Below are 19,502 nucleotides of genomic sequence, written 5' to 3' on the forward strand. Positions count from 1 at the left end.
ATTATAAAATGTTTTTTTGTAATGTTTAAATGTTCTCTTTTAAATAATTTAATTAAAAATATTTGGCAAATAATAATATAAATTATATACAGAAAACAATATTGCCAGCGTTGACAATTGTACACAAATTTTAATTAAACAGTATAACTTGATTAAATACAAGTATAAGTGTCACGAATGCCAAGACAATCGTGTAGGAAAAATTTAAAAAATTCCTGCTCGCACGCACATTGGGAGCAGAGGCATTTCCGACACGTAGCATCCGCTTTTCCGTCACGTATTTCTGCCTTTAGATAGGCATGAAGTCGTCATGGCTCACATTGTCGTGACTATTGATGGTAAATCGAAGCTAAGCGAAAGGCAAGTCGTGCACTAAAAAATCGAACATTAATTTAAAGTTTAATATTATGTTCAAGCATTATATTAATTCATTATCTTTTCAATTTATTAAATTCATGTTCAAAAATTTTTTTAGTTGTGTATTTTAAAACAAAAATTCTGCAAGGAATTAAAGTGGTAAATAAAATGGAAAACTCGAGACATTTTGCAGTTTTCTCGCAGTACAAACAAAGGGTAAGGCGGGATCGCGATACTTCGGTAGAGCATGCAACATAGTGTCTGGCATTTAACCAGGAACTATCACGCGCGTGTATAAAGGCCCTGCGGCTCGTGAGACCCCTATAACAGGTCACTGCCATCGAGAGAAGCGAGCAGGTTCGCAGAGCTGAATCCCTTTACGGGAGAAGGGGAGCCTGTTTATCCGCACTGCATTTACACACATATGCTGACACGCACGTATATCATTTGCTAGTCGATCTGCGGCGAAGATCTGTGGCGAAACAATGCCCTCTCTTTCATTAAAATTCATTAAAATATAGAATAAATAAATGTAGGATTTATTTGCATACATGTACTCGTTTAGCAAATCCGATGGAGACTCTCGTTACTTTTACATTTAAAAAAAATGCAAAGCGGGTGTGTCTGAGAGAATCCACGTTTAGACGCAAAAGGCGCGGTAACGCAACGGTAATCGAATTTCTGAATTACATTAGGCGTGTGAATTACGTTACGAGAGAACGACACGAACATTCGCTCACATTGGTACCGTTCTCAGTAACGGTCACCCGGTATATGCCCTCCTCGAGGATGGAGCAATGTTCCACGCGATTGCGGGGCTCATCAGCGGGAAAAACGAGACAACGACAATTCCACGCGTCTTAATCTCGGCGTCACCTTTGCGAAACTGCGGCCGTTGGATTATTGTGGTTTGCGAAACTTAGAAATATTTTTGTAGAAAGTAATCGCGCGTTTCAGGACATTGCGAATTGCATTTTAATGAATGTTATGTGAATAAAAACGAATATGAATAAATTACGAACGTTGTCCCGTGTTACGCCGTCGCGGGCGTAAAGACTTTCTCGAAATTATAATACATTTATGCGCTTGTAGCGCTTTCCTCCGTAAATCGCGATGTATATCAATTTCTTCTGTGCGAAACCGTTTCGTACTTCATTCGAGCAATTTCTCCTCTTGATACAACATTGAAAGTTGATACGGGCGTCTCTGCTTGCTACTTCACCAGTATTTTTTATTAAATATTTATTGCTAACAGCACTTAATGCGCTCTTAGAAAATGCATTAGAAATGGATCGATGCATTACAGTTAAACATATGCCACATATACAATTCAATAATAATAATCGTTACGAAATCTAGAATATCTTACACATCATTAACACAGTTTATCAAATAAAAAAAATAGTTAATAATTTTTTTAATTGTACCTGTATAATCTCGTGACATATCTAATAATTAATTTAATGTTTTAGAAAACAGTCGCATGAAAGATTTGACGAAGAAAAGAAATGTAGATTTTTTTTTCTTAATCTGTAATAAAAAAAACTTTTTATTTATTTATTATTTGCAAAAGAATTGAAAATATTAAAACAATGTATGTTGACCACTCCCTGCTCCGCGCTGAAAATAAAAATAATTCATTAGCCTCGATGATTCATGAATAATCTCTACGATCAAGTAAAATGCTAACTATTTCTCATCGTAATAAATTTTCAAGATATAAATTAATTTATTCCCATGAGAAATGTTAACGTTACATCTGACCTATTTTACTATGCAGATAATATCAAATTTAATAGAACAACGGTACCTGAAAAGTTTTAAGCTATTATACAAATTATGGCATGTGAATATGCATTTTTTTCGGGTATACTTCTCGCAGTCTCGTTGTAAATGTGGGACATCCGGTGCAATCGGTACATTCGGGGCATAGGGTTCGATGAATTGTAACACAGCCCGGGGGCAGCGTCTTCCTGGAAGCCGGAGAGATCATTCCTTGCGCCATGCTTGTATCCAATTTTCACCGCGTACATCTTGCGTGTATAAATGCCGTCGTAGTATTCTCTGAATCCTATTTAACACAATCTCTCCCTTACATAACGCTTGATATTACTGCGGGAATATGGCCGGAATAAATTAAATGAGGACATGTGACATTATACGCGCTGCTGTTTCGTAAAACAAGAGCCGTATGATGCAACAGAAATTAGGATACATTAACATAGTTATATATTCAAAGAGAGATTATATTTATATATAATCTACTTTTTAATATATTACGTAAAATATCCTTATTGTTCTCAGTGTATATTTTATTTTTTAACAAATTATATTTTTATGGTAAAGATTTAAATTTATTGAAAGTATTTCATTAGCAAGAAGAGAAATTTCTGTAATAACCAGTTTTTAATAAATATTAAAATAGTGCACGTTTCGATTATACACTACTCCACAAAAAATAGGAAACTTTTCAGATGTATAAAATTGAACAATTTTCAAACCTTTAAAATTCGGCAAAAAATCATCGCAAATTTTTTTTTAATTAAAAAAGCATTTAAAAATTTAAAGTTTGTACTTTTATGTGCTTTAAACCACTTTAAAAAATTTTTTTATGTTTACATTTCTAAGCCCAAAGAGAAACATATTATTTCGTTCTTAAAATTACTCAACCTATTCAACACTTTGCAATTCGATAAAAAAATTTTCTCGCACAATTTATAACAAATGTCAAAAATTACATTTTATCTATAAAACGTGTTTTTGAAAATTTTACTACAATTTTTTTTATTCAAATTACGCGATTTTAAAACCAATATTTCAAAAAAAAGATCGGTTTAGCGTAAAAATACAGATTTAAGTTCAAAGTGTAACTCGGCCAAAAGAAATCATAGCAAAATTTAAAAGAACATAGTTTTGTAGGTAAAATGTTGCAATTTTAGATATTTCTCGTAAATTTTGCAAGAAAAATTTTTTTATCGAGCTGCAATGTGTTAAACGTACGTGATCTTCAATCTCAATCGAATGGGGAAAATAAAAAAGTACAAGAACTTGTTGTTACAATTATTATTGGTACTGTTATTATCGGTATTACTATGTTGTTATTATTATTATTATATTGTTAGTGTGGCATCCGACGCATAACAATATAGTACGTATTCGGGATCGCGTTAAAATTCGTTCTCAGTTAGAACCTTGTTAACGAGATCCATCGCTCGTACTCGATAACAACGATACGCAAAATCATAACTGAATTCATCGAAAAATGTGATACATACACAAGTTTTTTTACTCTCATTACGTACAATCTTCAATGGCATTGACTGTTCAGTGGCATGATATATGAGCAAATCATCATAATCACACATCTGCGATTAATCAGCATGTTTGCTATCCAGGATTACGCACGAATTTGCACATTGCAATAATGATTACAATTAACATTTATTACGCTAGCGATCAATTGTATTAAATAATTTATTTTTGCATGTTAATGTATAAATAATAGATAATGAAAGGATGATGTTAATATTAACTGAGAAAATTCCCTGTTAGTGTCCTGGAGCCGAAAACGTTCGTATCGCAGTCCTCTCGTTCTCCTTTTTCCTTCCTCATTTTATAACAGAAGCGGGACAAAGGCCACGAACACACTGAACGGTCAAGGCGCGATACAAGAATAGAATGATATGTCGGTTAATTAAATAATTCGTCCGATAACGGGCTAAATGTATCAGTAGGGATGAAGCGCGGCTAGGCCCAATCTCGGCGGTTCGGCGTAGCTGTGACGGTATCTGCCGGGTGTTGGGATCATCTCCAACGCTGGTCTGGCACTTTCGCGATCGAGTCCAGGATATCGTTCGTGCTCCGATAGCTCCTGGTAGGCCGTGCCTCTCGTCCGCAATTTATCACGCAGTTCCCGCGAGTGCTGCGTACGTTCTCGGAACTCTCGCATCTGCTCGATAAAAAGGTAAAATTACCACAGTATTAAAATTATATATATGTTTAATATCGCAAATTCTTACGTCTCTCTGATCAATGGGGTTTCTCTGATCCCTGAAATCCCTGCCGATCACCGGATTCTCGTAGAAGCTTCTCGGCCGTGGCCTCGAAATCTCCGGTTCAGGTGGACGTTCTATCGCGTAATGATGAGTCCTGGGTCGCGGTCTGCCCTTGTAAGACACGACATTTTCGCGATCTAGCACATTCGGCTGATTCCGTCTGATTATATGATCGTGCGAGGACATGGAATTCAAACTGGTTGAATATTGGCGACTGGATCGATCCTCGTGAATTTGTCTAGCCGACTCGACCCTGTTAAATAACAAAATATTGTAATTATTTCATAACAAATTATAGATTTCTATACAAAAAAAGAATTCTGAGCATAATTTTATTTAAGGATGTCGACAAAAATTTATTGATGTGAAAAATTATTTCAGATTCTCTTTTTCTTCTTCGAAAGATAAGTTTGTAAAAGAGATTTTCTGTAAAAACTTTTGACTGTGTTAAATAATAAAGTGTTGTAATTTATGATGATTTAGTAACAAATGTGTGTTTCTACACAAAGAAAAACTGTGAGCATAATTTTATTGTTAAACGTTGACAAAAATGTATTGAAATCGAAGATTATATTTCAGATTTCTTTTTTCTTTCTAGAGCAATAAGAATCTAAGAGAGATGTTCTGCAAAAAGTTTCTCGGAATGTGAACAGGCGAGATATCGATGGTAACTGCAATCTTTACAGCCCACCGTATCTAGATCTGCAAATCCATAAATCTCTCTTGCGGAAACGCGTTTGATCGGTGAAAATGTTCGTTACATAGGTACTCGAAACCCGTTCGACCATGGAAAGCTGGGCAGAACCATATATGCGCAAAACGAAAAGCGCGACGGCGATCGATGTCACGTTTAGATCCCCGGGCTGATACTCTCGACAACAACATTGCATTCCGACTTTTACTCGCGATCAAGTCGCGCGATTAATGTTGCCCAGCGAGTGTTTCGTAAATTAGAACACGCTCGCGCTAGATACCGCGGAATACGAGTTTCTTTTCAGGCAGCAGATAAGCTTCCTCGTCTCACGGCATCTATCATAATTTTTTTGGTACAGCTTGAAGAAGCTGTCAATAATATTTATTAAAGTGCTGAAAAAAAAAATTTCGTTCTCGACTATACATCAATAATGATAAATTAACGACGATCGCCGTCATGATAAAAGTTGCATCTTTGACGTACCTGTGAACAGGATGATGCTCGACGTCTCTCTGTCTGGAGAGAACAGGTCTCGCGATGGCTTCCCTCTCCATAGCCCTAAACATCTCCTTGGCATCGTGGAACCTCTCTCTGGGACTGGTCACCTCGCTGGGATTGACCCTGGGCTGGTAATGAGGACTCGGTGATCGCTGTCTAAATTCCGCTGCTCGTCGATTTCTGTTGCAACTCGGTGAAACTCCTCTGGTCGCTTGATTGGGCAGTCTTTCCGGGCTACGCGGTAATCGCGGCAACGTCAGGCTCGATGCAGCTGTCTCCACTTCTGGCAGATAATCGTTCTCTTCGTTCGGTACACCCCAATCGTCATCTGCAAATGATTGACACACATATTAGAATTATGAACTAGAATTTCGCTTCATTTGCAATAAACGTTTCTTATTTCTTAATGTCGGTGTCCTATCGTACAGCTCACTAATATGAAAACTTATAGCGTTTTCGATTATACGGATTTTGATCGACCCCAAGGTTGATCAATCACTACTTTACTATGAATTCGTGTCTTTTATTGATGGAGACGACGCAATGACGTCATTAGTCAACCTTGGGTCGATCAAAATCCGTATAATCGAAAACGCTATTATAATATCGATTTTATCATTCTGACACAATCTTTATAAAAGTCGGAAAATAATGTTGCACAAAATTCTTCTTTAATAACGACGTACGCTTTTCTTCTTTCTGGGATAATGAACGCAGAATACGGTTACGAATTTTGTCAAATAGTAGTCCCACGATTTGCCCCTCCAATCGAGCCGTGGAAAATCGGTCGGCGGTAATTCTCGCGGAATCTGGCATCTCGATGAGGTCAGGGAGATTTAAAGAGCGGTAGCGGGCTAAAGGGGCACAGAGGACAGGCGGAAGGAGGATAGGGGGAACGCAGATGAGGCTCGAAGAGAGACACGAGGAGGCTGAAAGGTGCCTCGGGCTGTGGGCCGAGAATGCGGAACTTTATTCCGTACGTACAACGGCCTCCCACGAGGTCGACTCACGCACGAATTTACGAGTCGTCGTCGTCGTCGCCGTCATCAAGGCAGCGTCTCATCATCATCATCATGACTGTCATTATCCGTAAACAACGACGACGCGGAGCGGCGCTCTCGGCCCCCGCCTTCTGCCGGGCCGCGCGTGGAAACGCGACTTCGGCGAAGAAGAACTGTTTTGCGCAACGATCCGCCGCAAAACGACGAGGCGGAGTGCCGTTACTGTATTAGGTAAGAATCAGAGGGTGAAGTCAATCGAGCGGGATCCTCCCCCTCCCGGGACACCGTCGCGGGATTTTACGTCGCGCGCTTCCGGCACTTCGATCGCTGAGACAATAGGGTATTATTATTATTATTATACATAATTGTTCATTACAGTATATGTATATTAGTCTCCAACGCATTTACCAGCGACGCGATCATTATCCGTCGTGTTTCCACGATATCGATAATTTTCGATCCATGGCGTAACGGTATTCGAGATTCGTTAAAAATTTATACACAATAAGGCATCTCGATAACACATAATTGATTGGCGCCGCTGCAAAGCCGATAAGACGATAGTGATAATGTCGACCAATATCTCCGCTTGCAATCTAAGCAGCCTTAGAATAGTTTCGCGTGAAATATAGCTACGTCACATAAGGCGATGCGGGAACGTGAGCATAAGATGCGCAAAGGCGTTAAGTATGTCACGTCGCTTTGCACCGCAAGAATTTCTGGTAGGATCGGAGCGCCGTTCACACGATAGGACCGCAGTGAAAAAAATCACGATCAGGCGTTGATCACATCGCGGTTCGACATCTGTTGCGTCTTCTTCAATCGTGCGGAACGTAAACGTGACAGAAGGTGATGATTTCATCGCGAAATAAATCAGTACTATCGATCGACCTAGCATTAAGGATTGCAAATGTCTTTTCCTTTGTAAAAAGTTGCATGTCAAGCTCTGCAGCTTTAATAATCGTCAAATGTACGACAATACGAAAGAGATAGAGAATTAAAAAGAAAACATAACTATATAAAGGAAACAGAAAATCGCGATTGCGGATTCCGCGAAAGCGTAATCATTGTAAATTTAATCAATTATACAGTCATTGAGGCAAATCTGGCATTTTCTGCACAAACAATAAAATGGAAAAGAGATTTTGTTTACGGTGATCGAAGCACGGCGAATTTTTTTGGACAAACGATGCTGAGATGCGCCACAGAGATGCTGCAGCGCGATTAATGCGATTGTTTTCTAAACACGATGGCCGCATTTCGAAAAGATTCTCTGTGTATCGGTTAATGTAAACGAAATCTCGATTCTATCTATCGGAGCAATTGACCCGCCTTAGCGCTCCTCGGATTACTCGAATAGAAAGGCTCACTGTAAAGTCCCACGAACTCGCGCAGCATATCTATCTAATATAAATCGAATTATGAATAAAAAGGTAAATACAACGTGCGCAATATCAACCTCATAGAAAATTAATCTGCTCAAGGCAATTTTCGTCAACCGAAAAAGAAAATGGCATAGATAATTCAAGTCGAATTATTACGCCAATAGCACGCTGAGAATTTAAGGCTAATACTTTGATGTGCCGTTGATTGCGCTTCATGTAGTCAGAATTGACATAATATCCAGCAGTGGATGTAGCATTCAAATTTATAAAAAAATAATAAAATAATAAATAATGCGATGCGAATGCCAATAGCGTACTCAGTTTTAAGACTCGAGATTGATTCGCCAATTATTCTTCATGATAGCGAGATTAATGTGACAGGTAATAACATCCGAGTTTCCATCCGCGAATCTATCGAAGCCGCAGCTCGTAAACGGCAGATGCTTAACTTCCGTACGAAATCTGGCCGCCGCCAAACGACGATTGGCTGCTTTTTGCGACCGTACGTAGCCCTGGAGCCAGCCGAGAGATACGTACACCCGTCGCGGGCCGTGGTACCTGCCGCTGACACGACGACGTCCTAACGGTATTCCTTCCACTGTAACAGGTGCTCAATACAATCTCTCTCTCGCGTATGAGCTTAAACGCCGTGCCGAGCGTGTCTACCGGTACACGCTGCTACGCGACGGGGGTATCGGGTCCTTTTTTTTTCTCTCCTTCCTCTCCTTCATCTTTTGAAATTTATTCAACTACGCTATATGGGTCAGTCGTCCGTTAAAAACACGTTTCTCGCGTCAGAAGGCACGCCCCAAGAAGACGAGCGCGAGCTCCTCGGCTTTGAAGCTCCGACGTGCAGCGCGTCGCGTGCATTCTTAATGCGAACCGCTGCGCTCTATCGCTCGAACTATCGTTGCTTTATACGATAGATAAAGTAAGTAGGGTGAATTCATTTACGGCCGTCCGAGCATTTAATAAAGCGTTTATGCTAAGCACCGTCGTTACATTTCTCTTTATTTCCGCGTCCTCGTTCTCGAGGTATCTAAAAAGTATCGTAAATGAAATAAACATTTCTTAATTGGATCGCGAGTTTTTAGCAGACTCTTTCCTCGCCGAGGCATCGACAGCGGCGATTTGTCGTTTATAGCCGCTTCTTTCACCTTGACAGCTTTAACCGCGGAGTTTCGATCGTGAAAAGTTCTAAACGACAACCGAGATTTATTATACAGAGAAAACGAACGGGCCATTAATCTGCGAAATATGATTTTTCTGCGTTACGGCCAGCTTTCCTGCATGAATTTTTGTTACGCGAGGATCGGACTTTCCAGCGATGCGATTTCGCGCGTTTCCTTCACTCAGATTTTTAGAACATGAGGTGTATGCAAATGTCACATGGACGTGAAGTTTTCGGGATTCACCGGGGTGAAAGTGGACGATTTTATTGTTAGAACGGACGCGCGTGTTCTCTATCGCAAACCGGGCCGAACTCGATTCCGCATTCAATACGCGATTCCGCATTCAATGCGACGGCTCGACGGAACGGCGAAAAGGAAGGAAGAAAAAAAAAGCGAGCGTGCTTGAAGACGACGACGAGAAACGATTTTTCGTAGCTACCCGGCATCTGGGTTACGAGGTCGTTCGATTCGCTTCTGCCCAGTTTTCTACGAGAGCCGATAAGATTGGAGCCAACACGCATGGGCACCTGTCCCGCGAGTAGAAAGCGCCGAAATTTTTATCGTCACCGAGTCCGGCGCGAGTCTTTGACCGCGGAATCATTTCCGCTTTCGTCCGTAAGGAAACGCACAGATTGCTTTCGTTTTAAAATTGACGTGTTCCCGATAGTTGTTCGTTTTCACGAAGAGACAAAAAATTCACCAATCGGTTTATCCTTTTATGCTTCTTAATATAATAACAGAGACAAATATATGATTACTTTAATTATCAGCGTGGTGGATTTTTGAGGGGGATAATTTTTTCTCACTGACTGCCACATGTAAAGCTAATTTCGCCCATCTCGGTAGTTCTCCTCGCTCGGAGAGGAATGATTATTGGGTGCGCGATCATTTCCTGAGACGGATCGCGAAAAGAAGAAGCGATGACTTTCACTTTCATGCGGCGCCCAGCATCGGCTTGCGTTATCGCTTAACCGGCGTAATGATGCGTCCAGTCAATAGCACACCGCAGGATCATACTAAAAACTTTCCATTTTGCAATTAGCCGCAAATTATGTAACAATAACGTGCAATTTTTAGCGCTAAATAGCATATTTATGTAACTCCAATCTTTTTGTCGCCCGGTCGATCTCTCCGCCGTCAATACTTTCGATACTTCACGATGCACGATTTATGATCTTATGTTAGAGCGAGTTTCAAGATTCTACTTTCAGGAACTAGTTGTTCAACTTTCAAGATATTATGGCGCTACCACACAGCGCTGGCAGTTATAAATTTAATTACTACACTCATAATATTAATTTACCATAAAATATGCTAAACGAGAGTTTGTTTGTGGCATACTTTATGCACATATAGCAATTTCAAAGTAATACGTGTTTACTCTGTCCTGAAAACCTATTTCAGCGACCATGTAATACCTACGCAACGATGCTCTCAGCGGTATTGGCCAATAACGCGGAATTTCTAAGAGCGTAATACTCGCGACTAGTTTCACACTCGCTAGATGCAATTGTCACGCTCGCAGTCAATTTTACGCACGCTCCTCCGCGGAGGATTTCTTGCCTGAAATGGGATGTTGCATCGTAACTTGACGCAACGGCTGAGCCGCGAAAATGCCTCTCAGACTTCGCATTGCAACGACCTACTTGCTAGCTCCTAATTTTCATACACGTGCCTTCTAACCAGCACCGCATTCTAGCTCAGCGGAGAGACAAGTTTATCTCTGGAAAATAATATTGCCAGAGAATTTTAAATAAATATGTAAAATTAAAGACTTTTTAAATTAAAATTTATGATAATACAAAAATAATATTTATGATAATACAAAAACGTGACGAAAGTCGCTCACCGGAAGAGGAATCTCTGGACGGTCTGGACGGTCTCTGGCTGAGGGGATGATGCGTCTGATAAGGCGGAGGTGTTGCCGCGCTGTCGGATCCTATGCCGCTGCTGGCCGCGCTTCTGGTGCCACCTCTGTCGAGGACCGTGTTGCCACCCACGATAGTCTGATTTAGGCAACGTCTGAACTCGATACCGGCCAAATTACCGCGGTGTCTGTGCACGGTATCGTAGTCGCGCGGCGGCAGCAATATCGGACCGACATCGTTGTCGCCGGAATTGCCTCTGCCTGAAACACGATTGTCTGGCTCGTATTTACGTCGCCTTGACACGTATTCGAATAATGCGCGTAGATAACCAGCGCTTGTTCTCTTATACAGTTAAAATCGCTGAATGCAAAAGTAGCATTGAACACAAATGATGATGAGATAATCAAATGGAATCTTCTCTTATCATTTTAATTTTAATTTTCTGCTTCTTTTTAATATTGCACGTAATATTTTCCGAAATCCCGTTTGCCTCTCGGCAAGTATGTAAAATCTTATACAGCGGTGAAACGAGGCTTAATGGAGACATTCACCTAATTTTGCCCGCAACTCGGCGGCCAGAGACTCGTAAATGGTCGTGGTTTGGACCGGATCGTGTCTGAGCTCACCGCTGCCTTCGGAAGACTCCGACTCTCTGGTACTTCGGCCGTCGCTGCCTAGATTGCTGCGAATCCTGCCTTCGCTCGCCGTGACCCTGGCCAAATTGTCGGTGTGTGACGCCAGCGCTTTCAACTGGCCACCCAACAATTCGGCGGTCTCGACCGAGTCGCATCTGAAATGACGAAAAAGTGAGGAGGAAGATATAAACGAGGTCCTGCCCTCCCGAGTCCTCGAAATGATGAAGAGATTAAGCGAGAGATAAATGCAATATCGTCCTGTTAGCCTTACGCAGATCCAACGTCCGAACCTGTTTTCTTGTGCGCAGCATCGTATGCAAATTATAGCGTGTGTCCCGAGACAATAATAACGAAGCGAGATAAAATCGTATAAACAAGACAAAACTTCCGTGTACAACGAGAGGCGTGTGAGATCAAACCACTCTGCGAAAAAAAACGCACGGAAAATGCGCGTCGTGTTGCCAGATGTAAACCCACGATAAGAAAGGATCTCAGCGGGAAAAATGCTGGCCATCTCTTTTCATTTGGGTCATTAGTGTACTTAACGAGGCTCATTGCGGTATATAATTGAAATATTCATTCGAGCTCTATACTATAAAAATGTTCTTTAACGGTACTTTCATTCAGCATACCAGAGAGATCGCGCGCCGTCGCGGTTACTCCGCTTAAACAATCGGTGTCGATCTTCGTATAATAGAATGCCGTTTGCAATCCCGTCTCTCCCCCCCCCCTCCCTCTCTCTCACTGTCTCTTGCCTTATGTACGAAATAAAGTTCAATCGAGATTTCTAAGCTACAATCATTTCGAACGCGTGCTAATTATCGTTTGCCATTGTAAAGCAAATTGCTGAGCCAATAGCCTCGATAATTTGCAATTTAATGACAAGGTTGCTCCGAATACTTTGATTTGCCCGCTGTGACGGCGCAACGTGATCGACCGACGTGCGAATATCGCGAGATTATGAAAATCATTAGCAATCATTAGAATTATGAAAATCGTTAATTAAGGACCGAAACGTGGCTCGTTACGGGTGAGATCGTGGCGATGAACCGAATAACCTCTATTTAACCGCGAATTCCTCGTTCCGGACTCGACGTATAAACAGCGTGGCTACATCTTACGTTCCCATATTGCGCTTAATAATGGTCCGCATTATTTTTTGATTAATGAGTCAGCAGTTCAGTTATATATGAACGACTATGGAAGGAACAAAGCTATTAGCACCCGAGGATTATCTGATTTCCAAGAGGAAATTAATAATTTAAATTAAATAGCAAAGCTACGAAAAATCCTCGAGAATCGATTAGCCGGAGATAATTTGCACAATTAATTTATCGTTACCATTATCGATTGTTTAAAAATAAAATAATAACCTGTATGCGTGCACGTGTACAGGATTGTTCGTGGCTGGATTCGGCAGGAGCAGAGTCGCGGCTACGACGTCCTCCCGCTGCACGGCCGCCAGCACCGCATGACCTGGCACCAAGTGTTTCACCGCCGACCTAGTCGAGCCTCCCGGGTGAACCGTCTGTATAATCTTCAGACCTTTGTTGCTCACCTATTAAATATAAAAGTACGCCGTTCACGTCGCTGGTTGCGCGCCCTTACGCAAACCGTGTCTTTGTTTGCGCCTCATGAATCGCGAGAGCGCACCGCCACACATTCCACGCGATCGTTGCACCACTTGAATGTATGGCATAATTTAAAAGCGGATTTTCATTAATAAAAAAAAATTACATACGACGCGGGTGTGTCGCTGTTTCTCTTGAATTATTAATATAAAAGTAATCCTCAATATTTTCAATATCGCCGATGTTGCATACATATCGGAAAGTTAACAATCAATTCACAATAAGGCAATCAAAGTTTCTCGCGTCGTAAAGTTTTAACACTGTTGATTGCCTTGTTCTTTATCTCGCATCCCGCGCAAATACTCGTCCTTGTACTTAAAGCGAAACACGTGAGAGCAGATATGCGAGAAGGCGTGTGCCGCGTAATTCCCTCGGCGTACAATATGTTCCACTTCGCGAAAGCACTTAATTACCGCGCTGTCGATCATCGCGACGATTCGAATTGCTGAAATGCCCGCAAGACCGGTTATCTGCCACCCACGGACACCCCGTAGACTTTCCCGCATTGCCCGGCAATTATACTTACACAATAATTAGATGGGCCGCGTTTCGTAACGCGTCTTTTTCGACGCGGTATACGTTCTGCGGCGTAGTCCGTCCGAATAGCGAGTGCATTGAACAAACCGAATGAGCTACTATTAACAAATCATTATTCACTCCGCTTGTTCCATTTTTTAATTAAAATATATGACAAACAATTTCCAACATAATTTCGCGACAACGTGTGAATAACGGTTAGAAATAAAATGTAGGCGCTCATTCAACTGTTCGCGATGCTATCGCACACCATTCATCTTGCGCGCAGTAATCTCCTTTTAACAGCACAGACATCTGGCGAATTCTAATGCGATGTAAGTTTAAAAATATTTGCTAATAATTACAAAGAACTCGTTTGCTTCATTTGACACCGTTACTGCGTACATTAAATCACTTCTTACGCGCAGTTTAGATACGAGCTGCGTTTAGCGAGATTTATTGCATCATGTGCCGGTAGCAAATGCGATTTCTAAACGAGCGAGCGTATCCTTTTTCAGATGCCACTTGATATGCGACGGAAAGCGCACGCCACGTGCCCGTTTTAACGGTCGCGAAACAGTTTTGGAGTCAGGCGTTTAATTTCTCTTTTCCTATCGAAGAAACGTGTAGCATTCGTTTCTATAAAATTCGGGTCAGTGAATTTATTATTGCATTTATTTACGCAGCGCAAGCGCGCAATGCTACAGATACACGATTAAAATAATTCTTTATAGAAAAAGTCTCGCAGATTGTATTATACTCGTCGGAAAAAAAATTAAATATGTGGAAAATTAAATTATTAAGTGTTTCATGAGAAATATAAATGTTCTTTTATCTTTGATAGTTTCTGTTATTATTCGCGGATAAACAGAAAATTTTAAATGGGAATTATTAAAGCGAATGACTCGCGTCGCGTGAGAATGTTTTCTTCCTTCGCTGAAATGTGTTGCGAGCGCGCGTAGCATCGAGGTTAATGCATCTATCTCCGGCCACGCGGTTACCGAAAATTCCCACGTTCCTAAAATGCACCAAAGCATCGTCAAGTCGCGGCAGAATTCGTTCGCAATCAATTGAGTAGTAAATACGGAGGACGTCGCGTCGAACTGATAGCGGAACGAATCGGGCGAACCCTGCGGCCGAGATAAGATCGTAATTTCGCTATTTTTATATTCTCGGGCGAGTGCTTTCACTGTCACGCGCATAGATAGACACGGTTGAGAGGAAGAAAAGAACAGGAAGTACAAGATATTATATCGATGCGAGCTCCGGTTCAATGGTTGCGGCCGGCTCGTCGCCGGCCTATTCGTTTCCGCGGTATTTTTGGCGCGCACTACCAAAACCGGATCTCGAGATGGTACCGCTCACCTGCAGTGTGACCTTGAAAGGTTCTTGAAGTCGTTCTCGTTCCAGCAGGTAAGCTATGGCACCGGGCATCGCGTCCACCCCTTTGGCCTCCCTCGCGCCAAGATACCAGACGTAATAGAAGCTCTTCTTGACATCCTTGCTACCTCTCAGGCGCAGGGCCATCACTCGCTGCTCGCGGAAACAAATGAGTATCATCATTCCGTCCTTCGGATAATAACGCGTTATCGAGGAAACGAGTCGAAACGGTGAATTGCGCTGGGTAGCGGACGATCCGTTATTACAAACATGTTTGACTTTTAATCGACTCGTTAAATGAGTAATTACTGCAGAATTGCTTGACTTAAAAACCTCTTATATTTAAAGGATGAATGAGATTTCTATTATTCTAACTTTCAATGTGATGTAGAAATGTTATCTGCGTAGCTTTTTTAAAACAAATAGTTCATTGCAATGTGATGATTTATCGCTCGAAAGATATATGCGATTGATAAAACAAAGTGATAACGTAGAATATCGAAAGAGCTCCTTCATTTTTAATAGTCGTGATTATTTATCGTTGCAAGTGAAAAAAATTTTTTTGAATAAATCAATCGCCATTGAAGCGACTAGAAAACACCGTAGTACCGGACTTCTCTGCATAATAGATACTGAGTCCAAAATATAGCAAAGATTGTACGATAGTGCAAACGTTGACGCGCAAAATGTCATGTTCACGCGCGGAAGTGTTTGTCAGAGTTACAGAGATTGCGGATAATGTTACGACGCGCGGAACGTAAACGGATACTATTTCCTGCATAATTTTTATTTAATTATACACGCCGCCTCTCTCATCCGATCGGAGAAAAACGTTGATTTTCCACGAGGCCGGGGCTTTTACCGTGTCTGCCGCGCGAGGAGCACGAGCAAGCCTGTCGGTTCATCCACTTCCTCAATTACTTTCACGCTTAAACCCGTTTCCACGTTATCCATCCAGCGGCGAATCGTTTCCCACTGATGCCTAACGACGACGATGCTTTATAACGAAAACATTTTACAAGATGAAAGTGTACCGATAGATGCTAATCCACGAGATAAATGATCGGGAAGCTTTTACGTGGTTTTCGACGTAAGCAATCTCGATGAGTATTAATTTTAGATAATCCGTTATTACGCTTCTCAATGATTTTATCATTCTGCCGTTAGCAGGAAAGTGTGTGCAGGCCATCTCTCGTTTGTCTCGTTGCTGAGATTTGTTTGAATTATTTATTAAAAGTTAATTTGCTGTATAATTAATTATATATGAATAATTTGTTTATTATCAGCACCAAACAGTATTCGCAGGAACAAGCATCTCTTTTGTCTGCAAATCGATATTCGACAGTGACTACTTGGACGTACTTGACACGTCTCCTTACCATTTGGCGTTGAAACGTGCGTGCCGAATTTTAAATAGCGCGATTGTGTCTTTGTTGTATCACGAACGGCTGTGTTATCTCAGAAACCGCAATCTCTGAGCTATGTAAGGATTAATAATTTTATAAATATCTTTATTAATAAAATACGATCGATCAATCTCCACATTGCAATCTTATTCGTATGCAACCTTAAATCTCGTTTTTATCGTTTAAGAAATCTCGTTTCAAGTTGCGAGGAAGAAAAAAGCGGACCATGTATTTTTCAGAGCATCGAGATATGAATATTTAAGGATACCATCATCAGGATCGGTCTCCGAAGTTGGTATCCCTACCGAAAGCCCTAGTCTCTGCAGCGGGGGACTGCTGGGGCCCTATGCTACACTACTATACATCGCCACTTGCCTGTATATGTCGGAGGTCTTCGCCTCACGTTTTACAGCTATCCTGAAGAAATGGCAAAATGTACGCGCGATTTTTCGGCTCGCCGCACGTAACACAACCCCGTCCCGCACTCGTCACATCCGCACGACCGTGCTCGCGCACGAACGCGATATGCACACCTGTAACTCGCGGCCTCGTCTGACAGCTGCGGGGGAACCTTAATCGCCTTTCCACGCACGGGCCGTAAGGCCGCTCCGTACTGTCGAGCGACGCTCGCCGATCTGAACGGCGGGAACGGAACGGAACGGAACGGGGGACCGAGCAAGCGGGCCCCACGACTCGCGCGAGGCGAAATCGGCCTTCTTCGAAGTCCCTCGGCTCAGTCCGTCGATTTGTTGCGCGTCGAGGACGCACCGAAAGTCACCTCAGCATATATCGATATGTACGCCGAATACCGCGAGATAATAGAGGATACCGCGCGCAAGAGCATGCAAGCGTAAAAAAGGAAAGAAAAATAAAATTGTAAGAGAAAAAGAGCGAGGGAGGGTGAAGGGGGGAGAAGGAAGGAGTAATGCTCGGAGATTTGATCGCGGAGGCCTTACGTCCGGCCCTATGGCGACCTCTCACGCTTGTTCCGAAGGCCCCTGACGTTCCCCGATCTTCTGCCCTTTCTCCCGCTTCTCCTGCCTCCGCTCTCTATCTCACCGCCACACCTTCTCGAATCCACGATCTTCTCGAAGATCGACTCGAGATCGGTCGCGACGGTAACACGTTCCGAGCTCGGGAAGAGAAAGAGAGAGGCCAGCGACTTCTAACCGGCGCTGCCGGACAGATTCCGTCCTGAATTCGTGTCTCGGGTCCCTCTCGCCTCTCTTCGAAGAAGAAAGAGAGAGGAACGGGTCTTCCCCTGCCCACCCCCTTCACGATCCTCCTTGCTCCTTTCCCTCTTTCCGACGACGTCTCTCTCGGGTTATCTACCTGTCTGCGTCTACCTTCCCCGCTGCTCGTGTTCCATTCTACCTGCATCTCTTTGAACCTTCGCTGCACTGATCGCATGGTACAGCAGCCCGAGAAAAGGGATACGAGGGTGTTCATCTTGATTTTCTCGTTTTGTGAGGTGTAAAATTTTATCGGTCTCCCTCTGTCCTTCTTTCTCGCCGCTGCACCACCAAAAACTTCCCGCGCGTCCACAGAGACTTCCAACAGAGTTTTCTTCCCTCCTCCACACCCGCGCCTTCGTATGGGCACCGCAAACTTGTTTCGTCTGATGCCAGGTACCTGCAGGTCTCCACAGTATAACGATTACTGATGGATCACTTGAAGTGGATCAGTTGCCTCATTTTGGAGATAATAATGATAACATGCCGGAAACCGATGAGAAAATTGAATTAAACGATATTTATTGCGTCGCTTTAAATGCAGATTTTTAATTGACAATTTTAATCGATCTATTTAATAAGTTACATGTCTAAAACTTATTTAACAATTATTTGCGACTTTATGTTGTCCATGCAAATATTGCTTCACCGTTTCATCACGCATGGCATTCCCTTTTCGATGAATCATACATAATTCATAAATGCCGCAAACTCTATATACCAATCTTCTCTCGTAATGATCTATTTATAGAAAGCTCTCTAGATGCTTTTACAATCTTTGGTATTTGCAAAGAATATATGTTTTCCTAATCCTGTCATCAAAAGATTTAAAAATACTAGCGTTTATCCGATTTCAAAGCGGTTACAATTGAAGAGTCTAAGTGAAAAAGAGCAACAACGATAATAAACGGTAAATAAATTATTTGACAATTTGTCAACATAAGAAAGAAAACGAGTTTATTCTCTTGAAACAGGAAGCTTGCCATTTTACAGCGGCGTGCGCGTCACAGAGGTAAGTTCAATCTAATCAAAATAACGGCTTGCAACGATTGCCGGACAATGCGCTTTAAAACTCAGGGAAATAAATTTACAATTTAATATAAATTATCTTGATTTAACCTCATCGCTGAACTATGTCGCGAGCAGAAATGCGGAGAACCGGAAGAGAGGTGCGTCGACGTCAAAGGTTGAGAAAGAGCACGCAATCGATAATGTAATTCGTACGAAGCAGCTGCTGGCAAATCCCAAGATACAATGCCTTTATTGAAATTAAAAAGTTTCAAAAATAGAAATTAATTAAAATTGCACATTAAAAATTTTGCTGCAAATATTTGTGTTTAAATGATAAGTAGTTATTTACTTGCTGCCTATCATGCAGTGACAAATTGGAATAATTTTTATTTAAAATCATAGACACGACACGAGATAGATTTTCATTGCAGTATATCTTTTTTCGAGAAAGAGGAAACTACTTGTGGGAACGGCGGAAATAATAGCTCGTTGTCAAAGAATACAATTACTCGTACCGATGTCGAAGTCATTTCACCGTGATTTGCGTGCAGAGCGAAACTCAATTTTCGATTTTACAACGCGAATAACGTTAGTGTTAGCCAAGCTCGAGCCTTGTGAATTCCTTCGGTGTGATTAAATGTCGAAGTTTTTTATCATAACA

The 19,502-nt window shown here is 41.8% G+C and overlaps 1 protein-coding gene across 2 annotated transcripts; it reads right to left on the minus strand.

Annotated features, from left to right (window-relative positions):
• Positions 1-2,958: 2,958 nt before the first annotated feature.
• LOC105670763 (uncharacterized) lies at positions 2,959-17,872 on the minus strand. Of its 2 annotated transcripts, XM_012364465.2 has the most exons (8): positions 16,974-17,872; positions 15,178-15,345; positions 13,039-13,223; positions 11,582-11,820; positions 11,012-11,290; positions 5,590-5,932; positions 4,377-4,665; positions 2,959-4,306 (listed from the first exon to the last, which is right to left on the minus strand). In XM_012364465.2, the coding sequence occupies exons 2-8, from the start codon at positions 15,337-15,339 to the stop codon at positions 4,085-4,087; spliced, it is 1,719 nt and encodes a 572-aa protein (XP_012219888.1). In that variant the 5' UTR covers positions 15,340-15,345; positions 16,974-17,872; the 3' UTR covers positions 2,959-4,084. The 2 variants fall into 2 exon arrangements, with proteins under 2 accessions (XP_012219888.1, XP_012219890.2); XM_012364467.2 differs by lacking the exon at positions 16,974-17,872 and having other exon boundaries at positions 15,178-15,390.
• Positions 17,873-19,502: the final 1,630 nt, after the last annotated feature.

Source organism: Linepithema humile, chromosome 2 (genome assembly GCF_040581485.1).
Source record: "Linepithema humile isolate Giens D197 chromosome 2, Lhum_UNIL_v1.0, whole genome shotgun sequence".
Taxonomy (NCBI): Eukaryota; Metazoa; Arthropoda; class Insecta; order Hymenoptera; family Formicidae; genus Linepithema; species Linepithema humile.